The following is a 22,242-nucleotide window of genomic DNA, read 5'->3' as shown; positions in this document are numbered from 1 at the left end:
AACACGAGGATATCAGATCATCCTCATTTCATACTCTTCTTTTCATTACATTTGGAAAATGTTCTCTGGTTTATTCATAGCAGTGGTCTGAAAACCTTTCAAAGACATCCCCACATTACATTCCCACCAGCTGGATTTTGTCTAAGAACAATGAATAGGGAAAATTATACTAACGATGTGATTTGACAACTAAAAACAGTGATATAAAATAGCAAAAGGAAGATACCAGAAAAATCATTTAAGAAGAGCAAAGACAAAACATTGAAGGCAGTTTTATTCCCTATCAAAAACATATTTCAACCTTTTACCCCCATGTTACTCAAGGAACTGTTTTTTGATTTCTTAGAATTCCTCTTCGGCGTTCCGACACCTGGAGGTCTTGAGCTGTTTGAGGCGCTTGATGCACTCCTCCACACTGTGCTCGCCGTGGACTTTGTTGTCTCGGGTGCGTACGTTCACTGTGTTGCTCGTCTTCTCCTTCTCTCCCACCACTTTCCAAACAGGGAAACATGCAAAGACAAAAAGGGAGAGAAGGAAAATCAATATCTAGATGGTCAGTGAGAAAGCGATAAGGACAGGAATAACAGACAAGACTGAAACAAATGTGTGTTGCCACTGACCCAGGATGAAGTTATACTGCGCCAACTGTGCATTTCTGATCTTTTTGTTCAGGGTGCAGCTGGGGTCGAGATCCACGTCAGTCATGAGGCCGCTGCTGTGGAATTCCTGCTTGATCTGCCACATTAATGAGAGAAACAACCAACACTTAAAACAGTCCAGGAACGTTTTGGAAATTAATTCATTTGCTTACAAGAAAAAGTCTGTAGATGTTACACATTTTAGTCTGAACAGAATAAAGATCATATTACAGAAACCATTACAATCACAGTGGACTGTGGGGCTGTTCTCTTTTCCCATTACAATATTGGGACTATAGACCACCTTTACAAATATGTTCAGCACCAACGATATCCAACCAGAATGTCCCCAACACATGTTAAAAGCTAAGCAAACATTAATACAAACCGAGTTTTATTTTCATAGCTCTGACAGTCAGTTTTATTAGGTGTGATAACATTGTGCTCGCCATGATTAGGCCAATGTCAAATAATTAAATTGTAATCAAAACAAAAAACGTTCAGAAGAAAAATCCATTAGTATTTATGAACTAACATCCTAATTAAGTAGCAGAGCATTGCTTTAATTTTAATTTTAAATAAAACATTGTGTGACAGCTTCACGAAAACCTGCATGACTTGGTTCAGAAATATTAAAAAATTATACACTTAAAAGCTGAGGCAACAAAGCAGGCTGAATTTCGGCAAAGCATGCAGTAGTTTAATAGAGACGAAACTAATGATCCTTAAATACTGCAGTACTGAATGACTCCAGTCTGTGATAACATAACAAAATATGTATAAAGTTAAATTAAAGTGCTCAACAGCCTGAGGGTGCTGTTTGTAATGTCCTTTAAATGTAAATACGGAAGCAGCCAAGGTCAGTTCTTACTTTCTCAGCATACTCTTCACAGGTTGGTCCCACGGGTACAACCATCACTTGACGAGGAGAGAGCCACAGAGGCCTGAAACAGAGGAGGACATATTTGCATTTAGCTGATTATTAAAAAACAGGCCAGAAACCTGCCCGTCTGCCAGAAACCCATGTAAAAAAAATGTCACCCGCCCACCCCCCACTGAGCTGTCATGCTTCCATTTCTAGCCCATTAATCAAGAAATCATGGGAACAGTCTGAAAGAACAGCAATAAACCAAAAATGTCAAAAATCAAGAATGGTGCTACTTCACAAATCAACCTTTTTAAACTGATTGTTTACAAACCATTTGCCCCCGTAGTTTTCAGTGAGAATAGCGATCATCCTCTCTACTGATCCCAGGATTGCTCTGTGGATGATCACAGGTCTCTTCTTGTCGTCACCATCGTGGCTACAAAGGTTGTTGGAAAGGGAAAAAAAAAAAATAACAGAGTGAAAATTTCCCCTCAGCAAACACAACCATTTATACAGGACAAAACTCAGACTTATGTCCGTTTTAAGTGAGGGACTTACAAAAAGCAATCAATAGAAAATGATGGAGGGCCAATTAACAAACAGGTGAGGACAGCATATGCTATTTAATGACTAGAGTGTCTTTTATCTAATTCTCAATTTTATATTGTGATGTCACCTTATTCACCTCCCCCCAGACAGAAATAAAACATCTAAATTTTCATGCAGCCACTGCCCTTTTGTGAAAGATGGCACTCAGTGCACGACATGATGTGTAAAACTCAAACTCCAACTGCCAGCTTCTACTAATACTTTCAATTATGCTTTACAGGTTAATTATTTACCAAGGTGAATTTTCAAGGCAACAGATCATTTAATTAGCTACTGACAAACATCACCTAATGTAATTTAAACAGTTTATGAAGTGATGCAACAACAGTGAAGAAATGACCAATTAAAGACAGTTTGAAAAGACAACAATATGACCTGAATCGTGAGATGTATAATAATAGGTGAGACTTGCATAACTGGTAAAATTTCCCTAAAATGCCATTAATGGAAAAGAGTATGCATTACTGTATACGTGAGTATGATCATATTGTACACATGAACTATGGTAATAAGTGAAAATCACATTTATAGGTCACAGACTGACATTTTCCAGTCGCATGAAGCTCTGAATTTTCTGTCACTTCTGATCTCATCACCTGTGACAGCTGTAATTCTTGTCTGTTCCTTCCTGCTATACAGACAATGACAGAAGCCGTTTGAGGTGTTCTCAGACTGAGGCAAAGTGAAAGTACTACTATTTTGTTATTGCTAGAAATATCATTTATTATTGTTACAAAAAGACTGGGGGGTGGGGGGGGGGGAGCTCTGCTTCTAGACTTTATACATTTTAAGCACTATAAAGAGAAACAGATAATTGCTATGGTGGTGCTCCTTTTTGTTGGTCTTGCACTTATAAGCTTTATTACTGGGTATTGTCATAAAGCTGTAATGAAGACAGATAATTTTGTAATGTTTTTTTGGCAGACAAGTTAACTGTCTCCAAGTCAGGGGGTTTATTTACATATTAAGAATATTACTCATCGCTATTTGGTTACTGGATTTCCTGCTTTCTCACTGACACTTTAGCTTATCCCATGGGCCATAAATTTAATTACCCAACATATAAAACTTGTCGTTACCTGACAAACGTGAGGTTGAAGCGGATCGGGAGCTGGAAATCGAGCTGAATAGTAGCGCACTGATGGTATCGACCAATGGCATCCTTGATCTGAATGTCGATCTGCAGACAAAAGACTTGTGATCAAAAGCGACCCTTCTGCAGTTCCACAGTTTAGCTACATCATTAGTGCAGCGCACAGCTCACCTTGGGTCCGTAGAAAGCTCCGTCACCTGGGTTTAGAACCCATTTCTCTCCGAATTCATTCAAGCTATTCTCCAGTTGCTGTAAATACAAACAATAACTGCTTTATTACCATGTCAGTTTCTGACAAACGTGCAGGTAAACAGAGGTGTTAAGCAAGGCTCCTCCTTTAGACCTGACCTTTTCTTCATCTGGAACTAATCACTGAACTGAGAAATGCTAACGTCTCAATAATATTTTATGGTTGCTTGTGGGAAGTAACGAGCTGAGGGAAATATGCAGCAGTTTCTTCCAAGCACGATGCCAAGTTCCCCAGTCACTTTTGTGTGTATAATTTTCCACCTTTGTGTGGGACACATTAATCATTAAAAGTCAGTGCTGCATTTAAAGAGTGCTTTCTTCAGATGACAGGTTAAGTAAGACAGCTGTTCAACTTGCAAGCTGATATTTTTTATGGCTTTTATTTCTATTCTAAGAACTGTGACTAACTGTTAATTAGAAAAAGATAGCAGCAGCCCATAATTAACATGTGCAGTCAGTAAGATACAGTACATTTAATTTTTATACTGTAGCATTTGAATTATATTTGTAGTGTGCTACTTATCAGCAAACTACATAGTCTTTAAAACTTTAATAGTAACTGTAACCAATCAATTTATTGATAATGAAATAGCCTAAAAATAACTTCCATCAGTAATGCTTTTCTCCCAGCAGACAAAAGATATGCTTGAAAATTAAATTAAAAACGGAAGGACTGAGAACTGAATGATGACACCAGTGACTGTAAAAAGGGAGCAGAAAGGAAAAGGAACTCTTTCAGGTTTCTACAATACCCATAAATTGAAAAACAGAAGGGCAGACAGAGCCAGTAATAAAGAGTAAGTATGCTTTTCTCTTCTTCTACCCTGCTATTATGTTCTATCTATTCAAGAATGAGTGTAGCTACAGTTCATGGTAATTTATCAGTGCCTGAGAACAAAAATGTAAACCATATTTTCTAGTGGCTCATGGGTTTAAAACATTTGAACATTTTCCGTTATAAAAAAAAACAGAGGATGTATCTTGAACCTCCACCAAGAAGACTGCACTAGATTATAATGACAAACCCGCCACCACAAAAAACAAAATCATGATTAAAAAATCAAAAATCAAAAAAAAATCAAAAAAAAAAAATCAATGAAGTGGTGACAACAAGGTACAAAATGTATCAGCTTATTCTGCCAGATGAAAGTTTCCAACAGAGTAAAAAAAACAAACAAAAAACCACTTAGAGGAAAACATAATTGAACATCTTTGTGACATGAATCGAGTGTGGCAATGTGCAGATGAAATAGTTATCCAACTGCTGAAATAAAATACCTCTGCAATCAGATAAAGAGAAGAGTAAAGGCCGTGTGAAAGTTAATTCAACACATGCTTTACATCAGTCAAACTTTTTCAACCATTCAAAGGCAGCCAGCACAGGCTTGCCAGACAAATAAACACTTTATGTCCTTCATGGACTAGTGCTGTGGGAACAACAATGCAGTATATATGTGGCATTTAGTAACCATCATTTAACAGTGGCTCTACAGATTCATCTCCTACAATTCAGGTTGTCCCAGCAGAGATGCTTGATGTCATTCATGAAAAGCTGCAACGCTGTTACCCACAACACCGAGCAATAAAGCCTAATTATGACTCAGTCCAACTCACTTCTATTATTTGTTTATGCTTGTTTAAAAGACAAGCTGAGCAAATTAGAGCCGAACTACAGATGTAAAATACAGAACTTGTGAACTTGATTTGGCAGCAAAAGCAGACAGTTAAAGCAACAATACGTGGACGGTTTCAAAGCGTAAAAAACCCTTCTTCAGACATGATTGCAAGTCCACAAAAAAAACTCATTAAAATTTAAATGTACTTAGGGTCTGCAAATCTCACTTCTCCATTCGCTGTCAGTGGAGTGGCGCTAGAATTTACATCTTAACAATGTCTCACATCAGAATCTTAATGTTCCAGTGAGACACTGACTGAGCGTTTTCTTATTTTCTACATGTAGTGAAGCTAGAGGCCTTTTGAATACCTTCTCTGCTTGGTCCCAGACCTCTGGGTCTCCCAGGAACTTCTCTGGTCTCGTGGAAAGGTTGAGTTTAAAAGTGAAGCCAAAGACATCATAAACAGTCCGCAGGAAGTCCAGGCATCCCTTGATCTCGGACTCAATCTGAGGTCAGTGATAAAAGAAAGAAAACAAAAAAGCAATAGTGTTTGCATCATCCATCTGGACATGGCTACAAATGTAATTTCTGCTGCTGATTTCATGTTTGTTTGTGTTAGGATAGCTAGAGAAGGAAACCTAATTATTTTGTTTGATAAGATGCTCAACTTTTGGTTTATTTAAAAACAACAACAACAACAACAACAAAAAAACCCAAAAACTAACAACCACAAAGATTTCATCATAATTGAAAAAAATAAATAAATAAATAACGAGTGAGTGCTTTGAAGGTGAAGGAAAATACACGATAAGAATAACTGAAAGGAAAATGATTGCTTTCTTTTCTATGTAAACCATGTGCTGAAGTCACTGATTATCAATTTAATGCAACATAAGAGCATATCTCCTGCAGTCTGTTTTGCATGATTCTAAATACTGGGGGGGAAAAAAACAACCCAAAACAACAACAAAAACAAAACCACACCACCACAAACAGCAACAAAAAACAAACAAACAAAAACGACTACAAGCAGTGCTTTCCAGCTGCTGCAATGAAAGAGAAAAATTAAAAATGAAATAATTTGTGCACAAGTGCAATCAAAATAATTAAACATCCAATCCAGTGCCTTCACGGAGAAAATTAATCAGTGTGATCACGGCTGCTGTAATAAGACTTATGAACCGAAAAATTAAGAAACTTTTTTGGTCTTTCCAAATATTGTTTGTTTGCACCAGTTACAACTGTGCCGTTCTTTGGAAATGTATTAAAAATTAAAACGTTTTTTAGAAAGTATTTCAGTAATAAATGTGACTTAAAATATTACACTGGTATGAATGGTATCCTTTTCTAAAGAGTAATGAATTTAGTATTTCAGTCAAATAACACTGAACATGGTCATGCTTTAAAGGAGGAAACAAAAGTTGATATAGCAGAGTCAGGGGTATTGTCTTTTTTGTTAAAAGAAACCCAACTGCTGACAGTTCAGGAGGGGTGTATGCGACACTCAGATTTATTTTACTTTTCTTCAGTCTCAACTGAAGGCTTCGCACTCAACCAGTAACAATTGCCTTTAAAGTGAACCGATCATCCATGCGTAAATATCCATTATATTGAAGTAGGATGCAAAGCTGCTCTACTAATCGGAAATTAGCATCCTACGTATCCTTTAAATAATTTTTTGGCCCCACATACCTAGTGGGAAACGCCAAGACTGTAAACAGATTTTTAAGTGTAAAACAATTCTTACTGGTCTCATCGGGCTCATATAAAGCCAAAATGTGTGTTGTACACATTTCAATGCACATCTCACCTGGTCCATGGAGCAGAAGATGTGAGCATCGTCCTGCTGGAAGCGGCGGACACGGGTGAGGCCAGTCAGAGCTCCTGACAGCTCGTTCCTGTGCAGGACACCAAAGTCGGCCATGCGAAAAGGCAGCTCTCTCCAGGAGCGAGGCCGGTGATCAAACATCAAACTGGTGCCAAACAAACATATGTATAAAATACACAAAGATGCAACTGCCAACTTATACCTAGAGTAATCACAATACCTAAAAAATGCTCTGCTGTGAAAACCTGAGTGTAATATTTGATTTAACTGATATTCAACACTTTGAAGATCAATTTTGATTACAGTGTGATTTTCAGAGAGGTCATCTTTGTGGACAACCAAAAGTCTGAACGAGTGGAAAGAGATAAAAGATGTGAATACAAATAACTGCAGTCTGCTTCTTTGCACTGCAATGCAGCAGCAAGTGTCCTCGGCCAACAACTGAAAACACAGCAAACATTGAGCTGAACTGGCTGACAAGCATTTTCTTTTGTGACAGCAGTCCGAGTTTATTTAATGGTAATGGACATGTATGTAATACACAGCTCTTCCTTCAACAAGCAGTTACTTCTGATTACAAGTATTAAAAAAATAAATATTTCACACTACAGGCAACACTTGCTACACTGTGCATTAAAAGGAGTGTTTTTCTTTCCCTCATTCTTTTGTAGTTGCCCTTTAAAACTGAAACTATACCTGACAACAACTCTGATTGTGAGGAAACAGAAGTCTCACCAGTGTCCAGGGCAGTTCATGGGCTTGAGAGCGAAGATCTCCTTTTCCACCTCGAAGGAGAACATGTTCTCGCTGTAGTGCTGCCAATGCCCAGATGTCTGCCAGAGTTTGCTGTTGTAGACATTGGGAGTCACAACCTCCTGGAAGCCCCTCTTCCTGTACTCACTCTGGCAATGAACGTGACAATGTTTTCTCACAAAGTCTTCCAAAAAGCTCAGCTTCACAATTCTGTGTATCCATCACCTCTACAAACAACTGGCTGAAGTGGTTTCTGTCAACACCTGGAGACTCTCTAATAAGGGACGTATGCATAAATAAAATGGTAAACAACTCTGCAAGCAAACATGTTTATACTGCTGCATATTTGCATTCTCCTGTTTGTTCATATATTATGAAGAGTTTGGGGAAAAAACTGAAATATAAGGGTATTCACTTTTGTATTGCTTTAATTCACCATGAGCTGATTGGTTTGTTCGAATCAAAGACAGATGATATTATAAAATAATCTGTCATTTCTTTTAAATCCTGATATCTGCTGATATGTTTTCGGTGTTTTGTTGTTTGTGAAAGCAGAATGCAGAACCATTTTTTGTTTTTTGAACAAAACAAATCTCATTACTCCAAATCTGCTCAGTCAGAAATCTATTTAAGTGAAATTGCCTTGAATGTGTTTTCTATTATGACTGCACTGACTGGAAACCCAGGAAAATAAATGCTTTGAAAAAGATTGACTTTTATGTGTCTGTATAATAGAACAGGTGTAAATAAAGCTTTCCTTTAATGCTGTCAGTGTTTCAATATATTTTAAATAAGTGTTGGATAATAATAAGCTTTTCTGAGATTCACAAGTGAATTTGTGTGTCAGAAGGTAAACATCACATTGAGCAATGCTTTTCTATTACCTGGCCAAAACAATATTTTATTAAATAAGCATAAATTGGATGTGTCAAGCTTCCATTTACAGCATTACTGTTGTGGAAAGAAAACATGAATTATTTTCCTATTCATCTGGCCTTTGCTTAAGACACTGATTTAATGCTGTATTATCAAAACATTACCAATCCCTTTTTAGTTCTCTGTATTAAAGTATATGACACATGGCTTAAATTGGAGCGTTTTTTTCTTGTGTGCATTATAAAGCCATTTTCATCATCGCAGAACTTCTTCTTCTTCCTCCTGCAAATGTAAACTTTCTCCCTAATAACCTCTCTTTTTTCTACATCTCCAAGCTCAGTGTTAGATCACAGTAATTATCAGTGGGTCTGACAACTCAGCCTTACTCTGATGAACTCAATCAGGGTGTTGTAGATGAAGGCTCCCTTAGGCAGGAAAAAGCAGCTCCCTGGACTCAGGTCATGGAAGAAGAACAGGTCCTGCTCCTGAATGTAAAAAGAAAATAGGGTTTGTTAGAGACAGAAAATTAAAAAGAGCCATCAAACAAGTGGTTTCAATTTGAAGACACCTCGTGACATATTTAAGCTTTAAATAGGGTTTGTCTAGGTATGTGCCCTTTTCCACGCCTTCATCACACTGAAAATATGGCTGCAACACCCTACACTCTGAGCTGACGACTATGGGTTTTCTTTCAATAACCAGCAAACTAAAATCTGCTTCATGGATATTTTTCCATCATGCTATATTAATGTCAGTATGTGACAATCAGTTTATGAGCTTACCAAACAATTCACTAAATAAAACTTATTTACACATGCTATTAACCGATTTAAAGATCATACATGTTTTCACACTGTTCAAAAACTAGTTCGAGTACTTTACTCTGTACATTTCAAATTTTCTTCTTGCAATACCAAGAGACTGCGAACAGTGAAACCTGTAAGAGACCATTTTCCTAACTCACAGCTCATTTACATTTCAATTCTTACCCGGCCTAGTTTGCGGTGATCTCTGTTCTTGGCCTCCTCCTGAAACTTTTCCCAGTCTTTAAGCATTTTGGGGTCAGGAAAGGAGATTCCATAGATCCTCTGGAGGGTTTCCATGTCCGCCTTTCCCTCCCAGTATGTGGATGAATTCTAGCACACAAAAGGGAGTACGTAAGCTTTTTCATCATTCTTTTGGGTCCATCAAATCCCTTGGGGATAAAACAAAGGGTAACTTTGCTCTAAAAATAGGGACAAATGTGCTTACAGCCAGACATTCAGGACACAGACTCCAGTATTTTAAATCTCTCTTATATCCACATATATTGTTAACTGCAAGTTTGTTCAATAAATTTACACGGCTGATAGCAAAAAGTCTAACCTTGTGTATCTTGAGTGCCTTGATTTTTCCAGTGTGTCTCACATGAGGTCCCCGGCATAAATCAATTAAGGGACCACATCTGAAATGGAAAATATTGTAGCTTTAGTTCACTTAGTCACCTGTTTTGTTCTATATTTAAAATAAATACTGACTAGGAGAACCAGCTGTGTTTTGAATGTAGCGCCGAAATGTCGACCCAGTCTGTGACAGAAAGAACTAAACACAGCATCTTTAACCAATTAAGTAGTGCAGTTGCAAATCAATATCTCTTTCAAATTTAAATAAATAATATATATACACACATATCATAGTCACATTACGGTATTTTTAAAAAATTGTTTTGGATGATAGTTAAAGTCTGAGGCACCTGTAATAAAGTGCATCTGGTTTTTTTATTTGATTTGCTTGAGATTAACAAACAAACAAACAAACAAACAAAAAAAGAATATATCACCAGGATACTATTACATTCACTGACCCACCTGTAGACTGTGGTAGTGGGAGTGGTGACTTTCTCATTCAGAATGCGGCACTTAAACGTGTTGTACTAGAAAAAAACAAAAGATTATGTTTAAAAAAAAAAAAAAAATCATCAAATCAATTGAATTTTTGTTCCATATTCGTGTGCTGTTGTTTAAAGATACCTTGAACATTTCCAAGAGAGTTTCCTTCTTTATCTCGAGCCTCTCAAACGGCTGCTTCTCCTTGATGATTTTCTTGCACAAACTCTCCAGACAGGGGAAGTCATTGCTCGATACACCCCTGTCCAAAACATCAAGAAATCACACCAAGAACTGCACACTGAACACTTTCTCACTTAAAACCCCACATTAATATGCAAACTGCCTCCACTGCTAAATTTAGTCTGCCATGCTTTCCAAAGGGCAGCATGGATGTGACCAGATATTTAACCATGAGAACAGACTTTTGTCCAACAGAATAATTTTATAAGTCTTCGTAATACAGATAACCTCATCCAAGGATGGGCAACTACTTTAAAGTCCTCGGCTTTAGGGCTTACGCAATGTCAAAATATCCTTGTAAAAAAGAAAACAGTCTCCAAGAATCCCATTAGCATAAAATGGCTTCATTAAGGAGGTTGTAGAATTAATTAGACAGCACTGCTCAAGCTTTCCTGCAGCCTAAAGCAGAGAGACGTGGATCCAAAAAGGTCAAGTTAAGAAGTTGTTTATGAGGAAAACTTGTTGAAATTTCTGAAGGTGTCTCAATCCCCCTTTCAAAGCTTCCCTTAAGTTGTTTCTCATTGTTTAATTTGAATAGACTTGTTATTCCAACAGAAATATGTAGAAAGATGTTTTTCAGTCCCCACACATAGCCCCAGCTAGACAGCATTAGTGTAGTTACAATCTGTCTGTTTTGTGTTTGCTTCTGGTCTGAAGACAGTAAACCAGATTGACAGCTGCTAAGCCCTGAGGTACAGACCAAAAATATCACTGGATGCAGACTAACACCACTAATTAGACAGAAACTCTGAACTTAGAGCATACGAAACTCACTCATTGTTTTCTAGGAACATGTCATAGTAGAAGCCATTCTCGATAGGGGGACCGTAGCAGAGGCAGCCCCCATACACCCTTTCCATTGCTTCACCCATGATATGAGCACTGGAGTGCCAGTAAACCTAATGAAAATACAGAAGTTTTGGCAAATTTAGAAAACAGGAGTATTCAAACCGTTTGTGTTACTAAGACTTTTAAGGGGAAATATCAAGGTTGTGACACTGAACAGATTCCTTGTTAATGACAAAGAGCAGAGAAAAAGCTGACAATACAAAAGAATGAAGCCAGTATTATAAAACCAGTTTAAAAACAAGGAACTAGTGACACTGCTTATCAAATTCACACCAGGAACACCAGTCATTGAATTCTGAGGAACTGCACAAAGGAGACCCAAAAGAAAATGCACATTATAAATTAATACACTGAGAACTGAGGCTTTAACTGCATGCTTTGAAAACAAAACACCTGTGTAAAAAGAAAAAAAGAAGATTTTGCAAGTATATAAATATGGCTTTTACAAAGCAAAAGGTAACTGAAGCTTTGATGTTTAGCGAGCATGACGCTGTGTATCCAGAAGATGGTGAGCATCAATTTCCAAAACTATGCTTCTAAACAATGTAGTACAAGCAGGGAGAGAAAAGAAAAATCTGACTTACAGCTTGAGCTTCCTCGTCATCAAACTTGAGCAACTGAAGGCTGCAGTCTTCTTCTAAAGGTCTGTCCAGGTCCCATACACTATCGTTTACTTTGGCAATCACCGTGTTGTCAGCAAGGCCTTGACTGAACACAAGACACAAATAGTCTACATCACAATAATGTACAGACACAGAAATAAAATGGCAAATGCTTATTTATGTAGCACAACACAATTTGCCTTTTATTTTCTCACACTCAGACATGTGGAGAGGGAGTTTGGGAATAGCTCTGCCATATCCTTGTGATTAGCAGAATTTCTGTTCTACCTTATTGAGAAATGGCCAACAAGAGAACAAAGACATCACATATTTTATCATTATATGAGTAAATGCCTGGACAAATATGATGAAATGCAAACTTTTATATTAAATGACATAGCACAAAAAGTACTGGGCCACCTACACAAAACTACAGAAGCTGCCATGAAAACCCAAGCTAGGAAGCTCCTGGTGATGATGTTAATTCCAGAGGAAGCTTTGGGCTCTGCAGTTACTGAATCAACAGTGTGTTGTTAACCTTTATGCACCTCAGCACTCTGTGACCCCAGTCTGTAACTTTACGTGCTCTGCCACTTAATGACACAGTTGATAGTCGAATATCTCAGAGGGAAGAAATTTCCTATTGCAACAGTATCACACTCAAATTTAATGAGCTAACTCTAACATTTGTTTCCTCCCACAAATCTTTGTAAAGGCAGAGTGAAAACACATGAATGCAACAATTAAGAAGCATGCCTCAATATTTTTTGTAGAGTGTAGTTAATGATCTAGTTAATATGTACACGTTTGTAGTATTATGAAAAGTAGGACTAAAACACTTAAGTTTCATTATATGTGGATTTCATTGGGTGGTTTCACTATGACTAGTAATGAGAAGTGTACTGCCAGTAAATCCTGATATTTACCCACCCTACACAGAACCTAAATATTTTGTTTTACATTGAGAATTGATCATTCCAAATGTAATTATATCGGCCTTACAATGTGTGTTTTTACTGACAGGGATATACACTGCGTGCTAATAATGCCATTAACAGTCCAGTGCAATTTAAAGAAAACAAATACTTAAATTACTTTTTAAGTCTTGGGGCTGAGACATTTGTCATCTATAAAAAGATTATGAAATGGGAAAAAAACAAAAAACAAAAAAAAAACAAAAAAACCCAAACACATGGATAGCCTCCCCCCCCAATGATTGTTATGTAGCTGCCAAAATTTATGTTCATGTGTACCCCTTTTTACAATCACTTTACATTGGATGGTACTAAGGGATAACATTCCAAGCAAAACCAAACCAAGTTTTGCTTTTTTACCCCATTATTTTCTTGTCTTCAGCAGACAGTCAAAAGTTGACAAGTGTGATTTCCAGCTGCTTCCAATTTTGCCTTTAGAGTTGTGAAGCCATTAGAAACTAAAAATGATTACAGGAAATACAAAAAGGGGGTCATCTTTGAAAAAGTACATTCTGTAGCACTGACCTGATGCCACAGGCCACCTTGTACGGTGTGGTCTTCCAGGACTCCGCCTCAACAACCTTTCCATCAGGCAGAGTAACCTTGATAGGTTTGCTATCCTTTGCAGCTCTTTCTGCCATCAGAGCATCATGCTCTGCTTTCAGCTTTGTGTACAAAGTAAGACGTTCCTCAATGTATTGAGGCTGTGGTGACAGCTGAAAAAAGTAAAATAAAAGAGAGTAGATAAGCAAGCCTTTCATTGTCATTTCTTCTGTCTACTCATTGCAGTTTTAATTGTATTTATTTTTTATGTAACAATCATTGGGTCAAATTTTTTTTAGGGAATCTGTGTTTTGAATAATGTCATTACAAAAAAAACAGCAACAACAAAAACAAAAACACTATCTTGAAGCCAATGGGTGGTTGCTTTGAGATGACACAGATCTACACAAGTACATGATTCATGTTCTTGAAAAACAAGATCTAATAATAGCAGTACAACATGACAATATATTTCCTGACAATATAATAACTCACCTCAGCCCTGCCTCCAGAGTCTTCAGCAGCATTTTTACCCTTCTTCTTTCCTCCATCTTTACCACTTCCAGTTCCTTCCTGTACACATATCACACCATGTAATTATTTAACTTTTATAAAAAAGAAACTAGGTGAAAAACATGTTTGAAGGGTCTCATGGACAAAGTTTCCATGGAAATGTAAAATGTACACTCCTACCAACTGATCATTTAATAATAGTAACGAATGCAGATAATATTGGGCAAATTAAAAATGTATACATATCGGTTATTTTAAATACATCTTTCTTGTTGCTACTTTAGCATATTCAGTAAGATCAAAACATAACAAAACCTTGCACAAAATGCTGTGTTACAACTACTTAAAGCACTTGGGTGTGCCGATTTAGAAGGAGAACCCAAGCTAGTCATTCAATACCTTAAGCTGGTCTGACGTGTGTGAGCCTACCAACATAGAAAGAAATATTAAACTGTCGCAATTCTGAATATAGTCCGGCTTGAGCCTTAGTGTACGTGTACTGATTTGCTACATTAGCCAAACCAACTTAGCCAAATAGACATAACTGTTGTTGCCGTGGTAAAGTTCATAACAAAAACATGAAATAATGAACACTTTCGCTAGTTCCCTTAAGATGAACAATTTTCAGTAAAGCCAACACAAAAATCCCCATGAAAGCCAGCTAGCCGAAAAGTTCTTACTGAGTGGCTAAATGACAGCATGGTCCTAACGATAGGCTAGGCTAACTGCAAACCGCTTTACATGACTTAAAACACAGACTGAAGTCTCACCTTTTTGCCTTCGTCCACTTGTAATTCGCTCATTTTATCCACGACAGTCTTCTCAGCCATAAGGAGTTTAAAGCTATCCTACTTTAAACCGAGAGATAAAGTCTGAGGTATATCTACTGCAAGCGGTGCAAGGTGCCGGGGAAAGATTGATGACGTTGCCCGGATATTCTGATGCAAGCTTGCAGGCGGTGCTCTTGGGCGGTGCTTCCTGTCAGAGGAGGGTGATGTAACACGTCGTATTTCTTTCAAAGTTTGTGTCCATTAATTAAAAAGTCTAATGCCAAACCTCATTTTATGTATTTCAATAAGGAAATGCAATCACATATCACGATATCAAGCTAGATTTTTATTTATTTATTTATTTATATGTAATGATTTTCGATTTCAGTTGTTCTCCTGAACACTTGGTCAGTGCACCTTGTATGAAGCACGGGATGTAGAAGCATCGCACACACACACACACACACACACACACACGCACGAAGACACGTTGTGATGAGGCCACTATGATCTGTCCTTTTTCGCATTTTATTAACGACTTACTGTAACCTTCACGCTACCAGAATAGTCTATTGCATCAGCAGATTCTGACGCAACATTGCGCACTAGGTCTGTATGTAGATCTAAACAGGTAATATAAAAACACATAGATCGATTTGTAGATATAATGGGTATGATTGAGACTGCTCTTTTGCTCTTGTATGTCTTATTTATTCAACAACATAAAGTCGATGGTTTTTTATAAGATGACATCATTTGCACTTCCCCAAACTGTTTTTCTAAAGTAAAGTACTTAAACAAAATGTCTGGCTCAAGGCATTTACATTAAGCTAATTGTATACATAAATTTGAAGTACTTTCCAAAGAATAGAATTTTTGAACATAAAAAAAAAAACACATTGTGATGAGACACTATTGTCACTTCGACTCTAGGAGTGATTGGTAAACTTTTTCACATGATCTTTCATATTTCTGTAGTTGAAATTCATCTTAGGTTTTCAAGTGTGTGATGCACCACACGCACACATTCCACTTATGGATTTACTGCAATTTCCATTTCCTTTAATTGTGTTTCAAGGATTTTAGAGTACCGGAATAAATGTGTATTGTTGCATCAGAATATCCGAGAAATGATGACTTTTCTCACTTACTCTGATGCAACATTGTAGGCAGAGACATAATGGGTTCTGCTCTTCTGCACTTTTATCTTTTGTATTCAATACAATAAAAAGAAAATTTCAAGACAGGATAGTGATGTCATTTGTCCTTCTCCTGAACTCTTTTCTTTTTTTCTAAAATAAAGCAGGGTGGATTCTTCTTTGCAGAAAACACCCAGTTCAAAGCATTTACAATAAGTTTGTACATTTGTTATTTGAGCATACACACAAAAGCATCAAAAATGATTGTCCATAGAGTGGAATTTATTACCACAAAGGCATACTCTAATAAGGTCAATATAAACATTGTGAAATGTTTTCTTATGTTCTGACCGCAGGGATCAGTGTTTAAAAGTGACCTTTCTAATTGCTATAGATATAAGCAAGTTATTTTTATTTCTCTAAATTGTGTCACAAGGCCTTCAGATTATAAGGGATAAAATTATTATTATAACTATGTTTTATTTATTTATTCATTTATTTTGTTCATGTAATTGATAAAGTAAGGTATAAGGGCCAAAACTAGTGATAGCAGCCTAAAAGTCCAGAACTGGTTCAAGACATGAGCTCAATTTTCTGGGTAATAGCACTGGTATTAATGACTGGAATAAGCAATACCCCAGCAAAACAGTCCAGGCGACTTCTGTGTGGGCAGAAAGAATAGATTTTTCTGAAAATAAAGTTGTTGACTTGATGTTGACTTTCGTGGAGACCAGGGAAATAAACAGGTGAATTTTGGTGATATCTTGATTCTGGGTCATGGTTGTTTTGTTATGCTCTTACCCAACATATTGGAGTTATTGACAAGGGTGGTTATTTTAATCTGAAATGGTGAAAATGTATGTGTACCAATTACATTCCAAGCTGTTTAAATGAAACTTGGAATAGACACCTCATCGCTGTTATGCCAGCTAGTGTATTCAATACAATCTGAACAAACAGGTATCTAAATTTGTTTTGCTATCATATGTGCTATAAAAACATTTGTAACTGGATTATCCATCTATGCATTCATCCATCCTTACATCCGTCCATCCAGCTATTAATCCATCCATCCATCCCTCCATCCAGCCATTCAGTGAGCTAACTGTCAGGTAAGGTGAGAGTCAGGGCAAATCCTGGACAGGTCACCAGTCACGAGAGAGAGACAGCCCATCACGCTTAAATATACAATTATGGCAAAATCAGGACAATCCCTTAACAAGGATGCCTTTGCACTGTGGGCTTTTAGATTTTCCTGCAAAATAAAATGAAATTAATGAATACACATAAAAACAAGTTTAGTTGCATAATTAAAGAACACCACAGGCTTACTACCAAGTTGGATAAAAACATTTCTGAGCTGAATAAAAAGTTCTGTCTTTTTCATAAGGAGTTGTTAGTGTATTTTAAATACTGGGAAATTATGGCTAACATGGTTGCCCAGAAGGGACATGAGTAACATGGCGCATAGGCATCATTAGACCACTGTTGATTTGGATTGAAATCCTTTCTTCTATTTAATGTGAAATGTGCTTTCCTTTTGTTCAGCATCACGGGAATTCTTCATGCACCCACCCATCTGCCCTGAGGCTCACAGCTACAATTTCATCAAGTTTCCCAGTTATATTCTGACAGAGCTACTTTTAAAAATAAAATCATTTATCAAGTGTAAAACCAAAAGGGAAAGGGGAAGAGGAGGTCTTAATACTCTCTGTTCTGCCACAAGCAGCTGGTTTTATTTGAACATTCAGTTGCCAGTAGCAACCACTACTATTCCACTATTGCATTTTAACTAATGGAGTCACATTCAGCATTGTGTCAGTTCTTTGGCCAAGGAAATATTGACAAACACATTTTATCCGCTCCTGCAATGACCTTATCAGAGAATTGTTTTCCAGTGTTATTATAGCAGTTTTGTGATTGCTTGTTTGTGAGCAATCAGTTCACAGTTAAACAGGCAATCCAGCTGGCTAGCTGTTAGAAGATAACGCCTTTCTAATTTGACAGTGTATTCCTGATGGACAAAGTAACAACTCTTCTAGCAGCGCCTTTAAGACATTACATTTCTTAAACAGCACTAGCGTTCTCTTTCACAGTTTACAACCGTGTGTAGTAAAAAGGTCAGCTGCTATCATTTATTCATCTTTATCTGAGGTGCATTTAGCCTGGTGAATGATGAGCCCACACACATTGTTGCTTGTAAACTCTTGGTGGTTTATAAAGGATAGGGTATATATTGGACTTGGGTATATATTGGGTATATATTGGGGCGATCCTGGCTCAAGAGTTGGGAGTTCGCCTTGTAATCGGAAGGTTGCTGGTTCAAGCCCTGGCTCCGACAGTCTCGGTCGTTGCGTCCTTGGGCGAGACACTTCACTTGCTGCCTACTGGTGGTGGTCAGAGGGCCCGGTGGCGCCAGTGTCCGGCAGCCTCGCCTCTGTCATCGCGCCCCAGGGTGGCTGTGGCTACAATGGAGCTTGCCATCACCAGTGTGTGAATGAATGGGTGGATGACTGGATGTGTAAAGCGCTTTGGGGTCCTTAGGGACTAGTAAAGCGCTATATAAATACAGACCATTTATATTAGAGATTTATGCCTTTTGTTATCATTTCAAATTTGTTTAATTTTTAAATGTGCATTTTAATCAGCATTAAGCAAATTTTTTTTCTTTTTTCTTGCTGAAGATTTTGATAGTTTTGAGAAAAGAGGTATTTAAGTATTTAAGGAAGAGGAAAAGAGGCTTTTTTTGGGGGTGGTGGGGTGGGGGGGCATATTTCACAATGTAACTTTCGCAATTTACTTCCACTTTTTGTACTTAAATTCTGTCTCTCTCTTTTTTTGTAATACAACAATCTTATTCAGGCTTTAATTGATTTATAAAACTATGGAAACCTAATTATCAAAATCCTTAATCTCATTATGTTGTTGCTCACATACCCAACATATTCATCATGAAGTACCTGTATGTGTTTTTTTATCTTTAAACAGATGAGCAAACTAATTGCACATAATTTACGCTCACAATGCATGCATAATCACAATAACAAAGAACAGATTAGTCTTGTTGCTGATTGGTATCATTTCACTGATTGCTCTGCTTACCAAGTATCTGAGGTTATATTTGTCCTATATTTTATTCTCCTTGCTTGAAGGTACCAGACATCAGACAACGTGTGCATTTCAATTACAGTTGAACAGTGGTTTTAAACTTCTGACACTCTCCAAGGGAATAAAGAAGAAGCTGCAGCTCACCGCACTATCCTGCTGTTCTTGGCTTGTTGTGAGGAGAGGGGAGTCTTGAATAATTAACCTTCAAGCACTTGAAAAGTCAGGCACCATGTTCTATTTCTTGGCTCTGTTTTGGGCTTTGAACACTGGTCTAGTTCCAACTCAGACTCAGAGAGTAGTGTGGTTGATGTATGTTTCCGAAGCAAAATGGAAACGTGCCCATGCACTACAAGTAGGCCTATTGAAATATGCAAAATACATACATATGTATTTTATTTTTAAATTAATTAGTATTCAGACTCATTGTCTGTAAATAAAGCAGTGCAAAAATTGAAACGGAGTAAAGTAAAGGAGTTGAAGGAAAAACACGGCCATGCCAAAACCTTCAGATAGTGGATTTATTCAGGAAGTTCCTTCTGCAGTTATGATAAAATTTATGTTCTACATCCACAGTTATTTGAATATTTTATATCACTAGCCATTAGGTGTCAGTATAGAAACCTCACAAAGGACAACCTTAAGCCAGAATTCACCTCCAGTCAGCCTCTAACACTGTTTGCCTGCCTGCAGTTTGCACTCCTTTACAATTAAGCAGACGACATTGTCACCTCCCTCCCTGCGGTTTTGATATTGCCAGCATTTGTCTCCAGGCCTCTCTAGAGACTGAGGCTTAGCGCTTCTGTGCCTTTCACTCTGCTTCACATTAAAGGGAAATGGCAGAGGTGAATACATGATGGGATTTGTTCCGAATGCTCCATAAATATTTTATTTGATCTTGATTTATTTTTTTCCCCACACATAATCTGTGACATCATCATTTGCTGCTGTAGCATATCATAAGTGAAGTATTTCTCTTAGACAGTAATGGGAAATACCTCTTCATAAAAGAATGTATGAATTTTAGAGAAGGCCAGTTAAAGCAATCTCACTAATTCTTACCTAAGGCGGTATCCACAAAACAAAGCCTTGTATCTGTGATGCAATAAAGAGGTAAAATCTGGAGTTCAAAGAATAAATTGAGATAGCTTATAAGAATAGCTGAGGGTGTTGGAAGATGTTTTCAAACTTGCACAAGGTAATATCTCTTAAGACCACTTAATGAAGGTCATAAGAAAGAAACATCCAGGTTTCACACTACAGCTCAGTAAGTGTCCTTACAGCCTGGTTCAAAAAGCCCACTGTGTTCCTGCTTCAAGGGCAGACTCCAGTGTGACAAATCACTGGCCTTCAGCTCCCCTTCATAGTGGAAAAGGATGACACCAGGTCAGAGACAAGGGCAGGAGGATTCGCTGCCCACCACAACCAGGCAGACAACCATCTGCCTCGGAATCCCTTATGGGATGGTTTGATTCCCCCAGGCCTTATCTCAGGCTTCTAACACCATTATCCCATATATACACACGTGGTTGTTTTTACAGGGGTTTTTACATTTCTAGAAATGTTTTATTTTATTTATTTATTGTCTAATATAAACTCCTAACCTAAATCCTACCCCTAATATTATACCAAGTCGAATGAGTTTCTTGAGTATTTATGTTTGCCCAAGGCACAGTAGCTGTTTTCCCCCCTTTGAAAGCACACCACAGTAAACACATACAGCTATTCCCCACAGTTCAAATACATAAAACAAATATAGATGAGTGTGAAATCTGCTGCTGTTGCACATAATGCATGTATTACCATAATGTAAATGTTGACCTTTCTAAATATTACCTATTATGGAGATTTTTTCCTAACTTCCTCTGTCTCAATTAACTTTGTGCAAATGGACTGACTCATGTATTTAGTTATCCTTTAGAGTCTGTAGTGTGCCATGACTGAAATATCAAGGTACATTTTGTGCTTCGGGTGATTGTATTTCTTATATAGACATTAATAAAAATCTGCATATGGTATTTAGCAAGTTAGAAACAATGAAATTCACATCATTCTTCCAAATCATGGTATCTGTATTCAAAAGTCAATTAACAAAACAAAGTTGGAGCTCAGAGAAACATAATTTGCCAACAAAAATCAGTCACTGGCAAAATAGAAATCTTCTGATATTTTTGGCAAACATTTTTCAAGTCAATTAAAAATGTTTAATTCATGGTAATCTATTACCAAATAAGCAATATAAAAGATTATTAATTGCCTTTCCTTTTCATGGAAATGCAGTGATGTTCTTCTGCTCTGCCTTGCTTCAGAAATCTAAGATAACAAGTTGGGATGATGGTGTTAGGCTCCAGTTTGACAGCTGACTGCAAAGCATCTTTACATTTGCATTCATTGATAACATGAGATGACCTACGCAAGAGAAGCACAAAGATTATGTAGGTAGTTTTGATGTTGTGATTCATCAGCTGATCTCACATTTACATTAGCAACAATGATCTGTTGTTCTAATGGGAGGAACTACAGGTTAAACAGTTTAGCTGATAGATTCATTCATTTAATAAAAAAGTTTTCAGAAATTTTTATTTTATCTTTTTTTTTTTGACCACAAATAAGTCCATTTGCACTTATGAGGCATTATGGATCCAAGAACTTTTCCAGAACAAAAAGTCAGCATGTCTTTTTAGAGTTTGGAAATCTCTTTTTATCTCTTCATGTATCAGAAAACACAGTCTTACTGTCAAACACAGACAGAAAGATATCTTTTTTGCCCTTGTTTTTAGGAAGGCAATAATATTATAAAAACTAGGCTTTGAGAGGTATAAGAAAATCCCTCTATAAAAACTGTCAGAATACAGACAGGAATAAAACCAGAAAGTCTGGAAGATGTTAAAAATTGTCTAAAATATGTGAGCATTGTATAATTCCAGGACTTTTTAAAAATCAGAAACGAGAAACAAATAAAAGTTGATTAATTAAGCTAAGATAATGGTTTAATATTAACAAAGTTTCCTAAATTTTATGTTTATGGAAATAAGGGCTCTCACTAAATATGCACTAATTTGAATAAGTGGTAAAGTCAACAGCTTAAAATATTTTTTTAACATATTCA

At 37.1% G+C, this 22,242-nt stretch overlaps 1 protein-coding gene across 2 annotated transcripts; it reads right to left on the bottom strand.

Annotated features, from left to right (window-relative positions):
• Positions 1-237: 237 nt before the first annotated feature.
• On the bottom strand, positions 238-15,090 carry tars1 (threonyl-tRNA synthetase 1). 2 transcript variants are annotated; one of them, XM_026188126.1, is made up of 19 exons: positions 14,890-15,090; positions 14,102-14,179; positions 13,589-13,779; positions 12,072-12,195; positions 11,413-11,537; positions 10,540-10,657; positions 10,378-10,442; positions 9,896-9,974; positions 9,520-9,666; positions 8,917-9,015; positions 7,637-7,803; positions 6,884-7,046; positions 5,442-5,579; positions 3,380-3,457; positions 3,195-3,295; positions 1,838-1,942; positions 1,510-1,582; positions 621-735; positions 238-491 (listed from the first exon to the last, which is right to left on the bottom strand). In XM_026188126.1, exons 1-19 carry the CDS (start codon positions 14,947-14,949, stop codon positions 343-345), a joined length of 2,175 nt encoding a protein of 724 aa, XP_026043911.1. In that variant the 5' UTR covers positions 14,950-15,090; the 3' UTR covers positions 238-342. The 2 variants fall into 2 exon arrangements, with proteins under 2 accessions (XP_026043911.1, XP_026043912.1); XM_026188127.1 differs by lacking the exon at positions 14,890-15,090 and adding an exon at positions 14,519-14,642.
• Between the last annotated feature and the right edge of the window lie 7,152 nt (positions 15,091-22,242).

Source organism: Astatotilapia calliptera, chromosome 12 (genome assembly GCF_900246225.1).
Source record: "Astatotilapia calliptera chromosome 12, fAstCal1.2, whole genome shotgun sequence".
Taxonomy (NCBI): domain Eukaryota; kingdom Metazoa; phylum Chordata; class Actinopteri; order Cichliformes; family Cichlidae; genus Astatotilapia; species Astatotilapia calliptera.
Note: the sequence above shows the minus strand (reverse complement) of the source record. Positions and strands in the feature narration are given on the sequence as shown.

What these genes read in the sequence shown, in the direction of transcription:
- tars1 (XM_026188126.1), bottom strand. Translation starts at nt 14,949, where the DNA reads ATGGCTGAGAAGACTGTCGTGGATAAAATGAGCGAATTACAAGTGGAC. An exon ending in CCCACTACCACAGTCTACAG is followed by an intron (nt 9,975 to 10,377) that starts GTGGGTCAGTGA and finishes TTTCCATTTCAG; the next exon opens with ATGTGGTCCCTTAATTGATT. An exon ending in TCTTCTGCTCCATGGACCAG is followed by an intron (nt 5,580 to 6,883) that starts GTGAGATGTGCA and finishes CACTGACCTCAG; the next exon opens with ATTGAGTCCGAGATCAAGGG.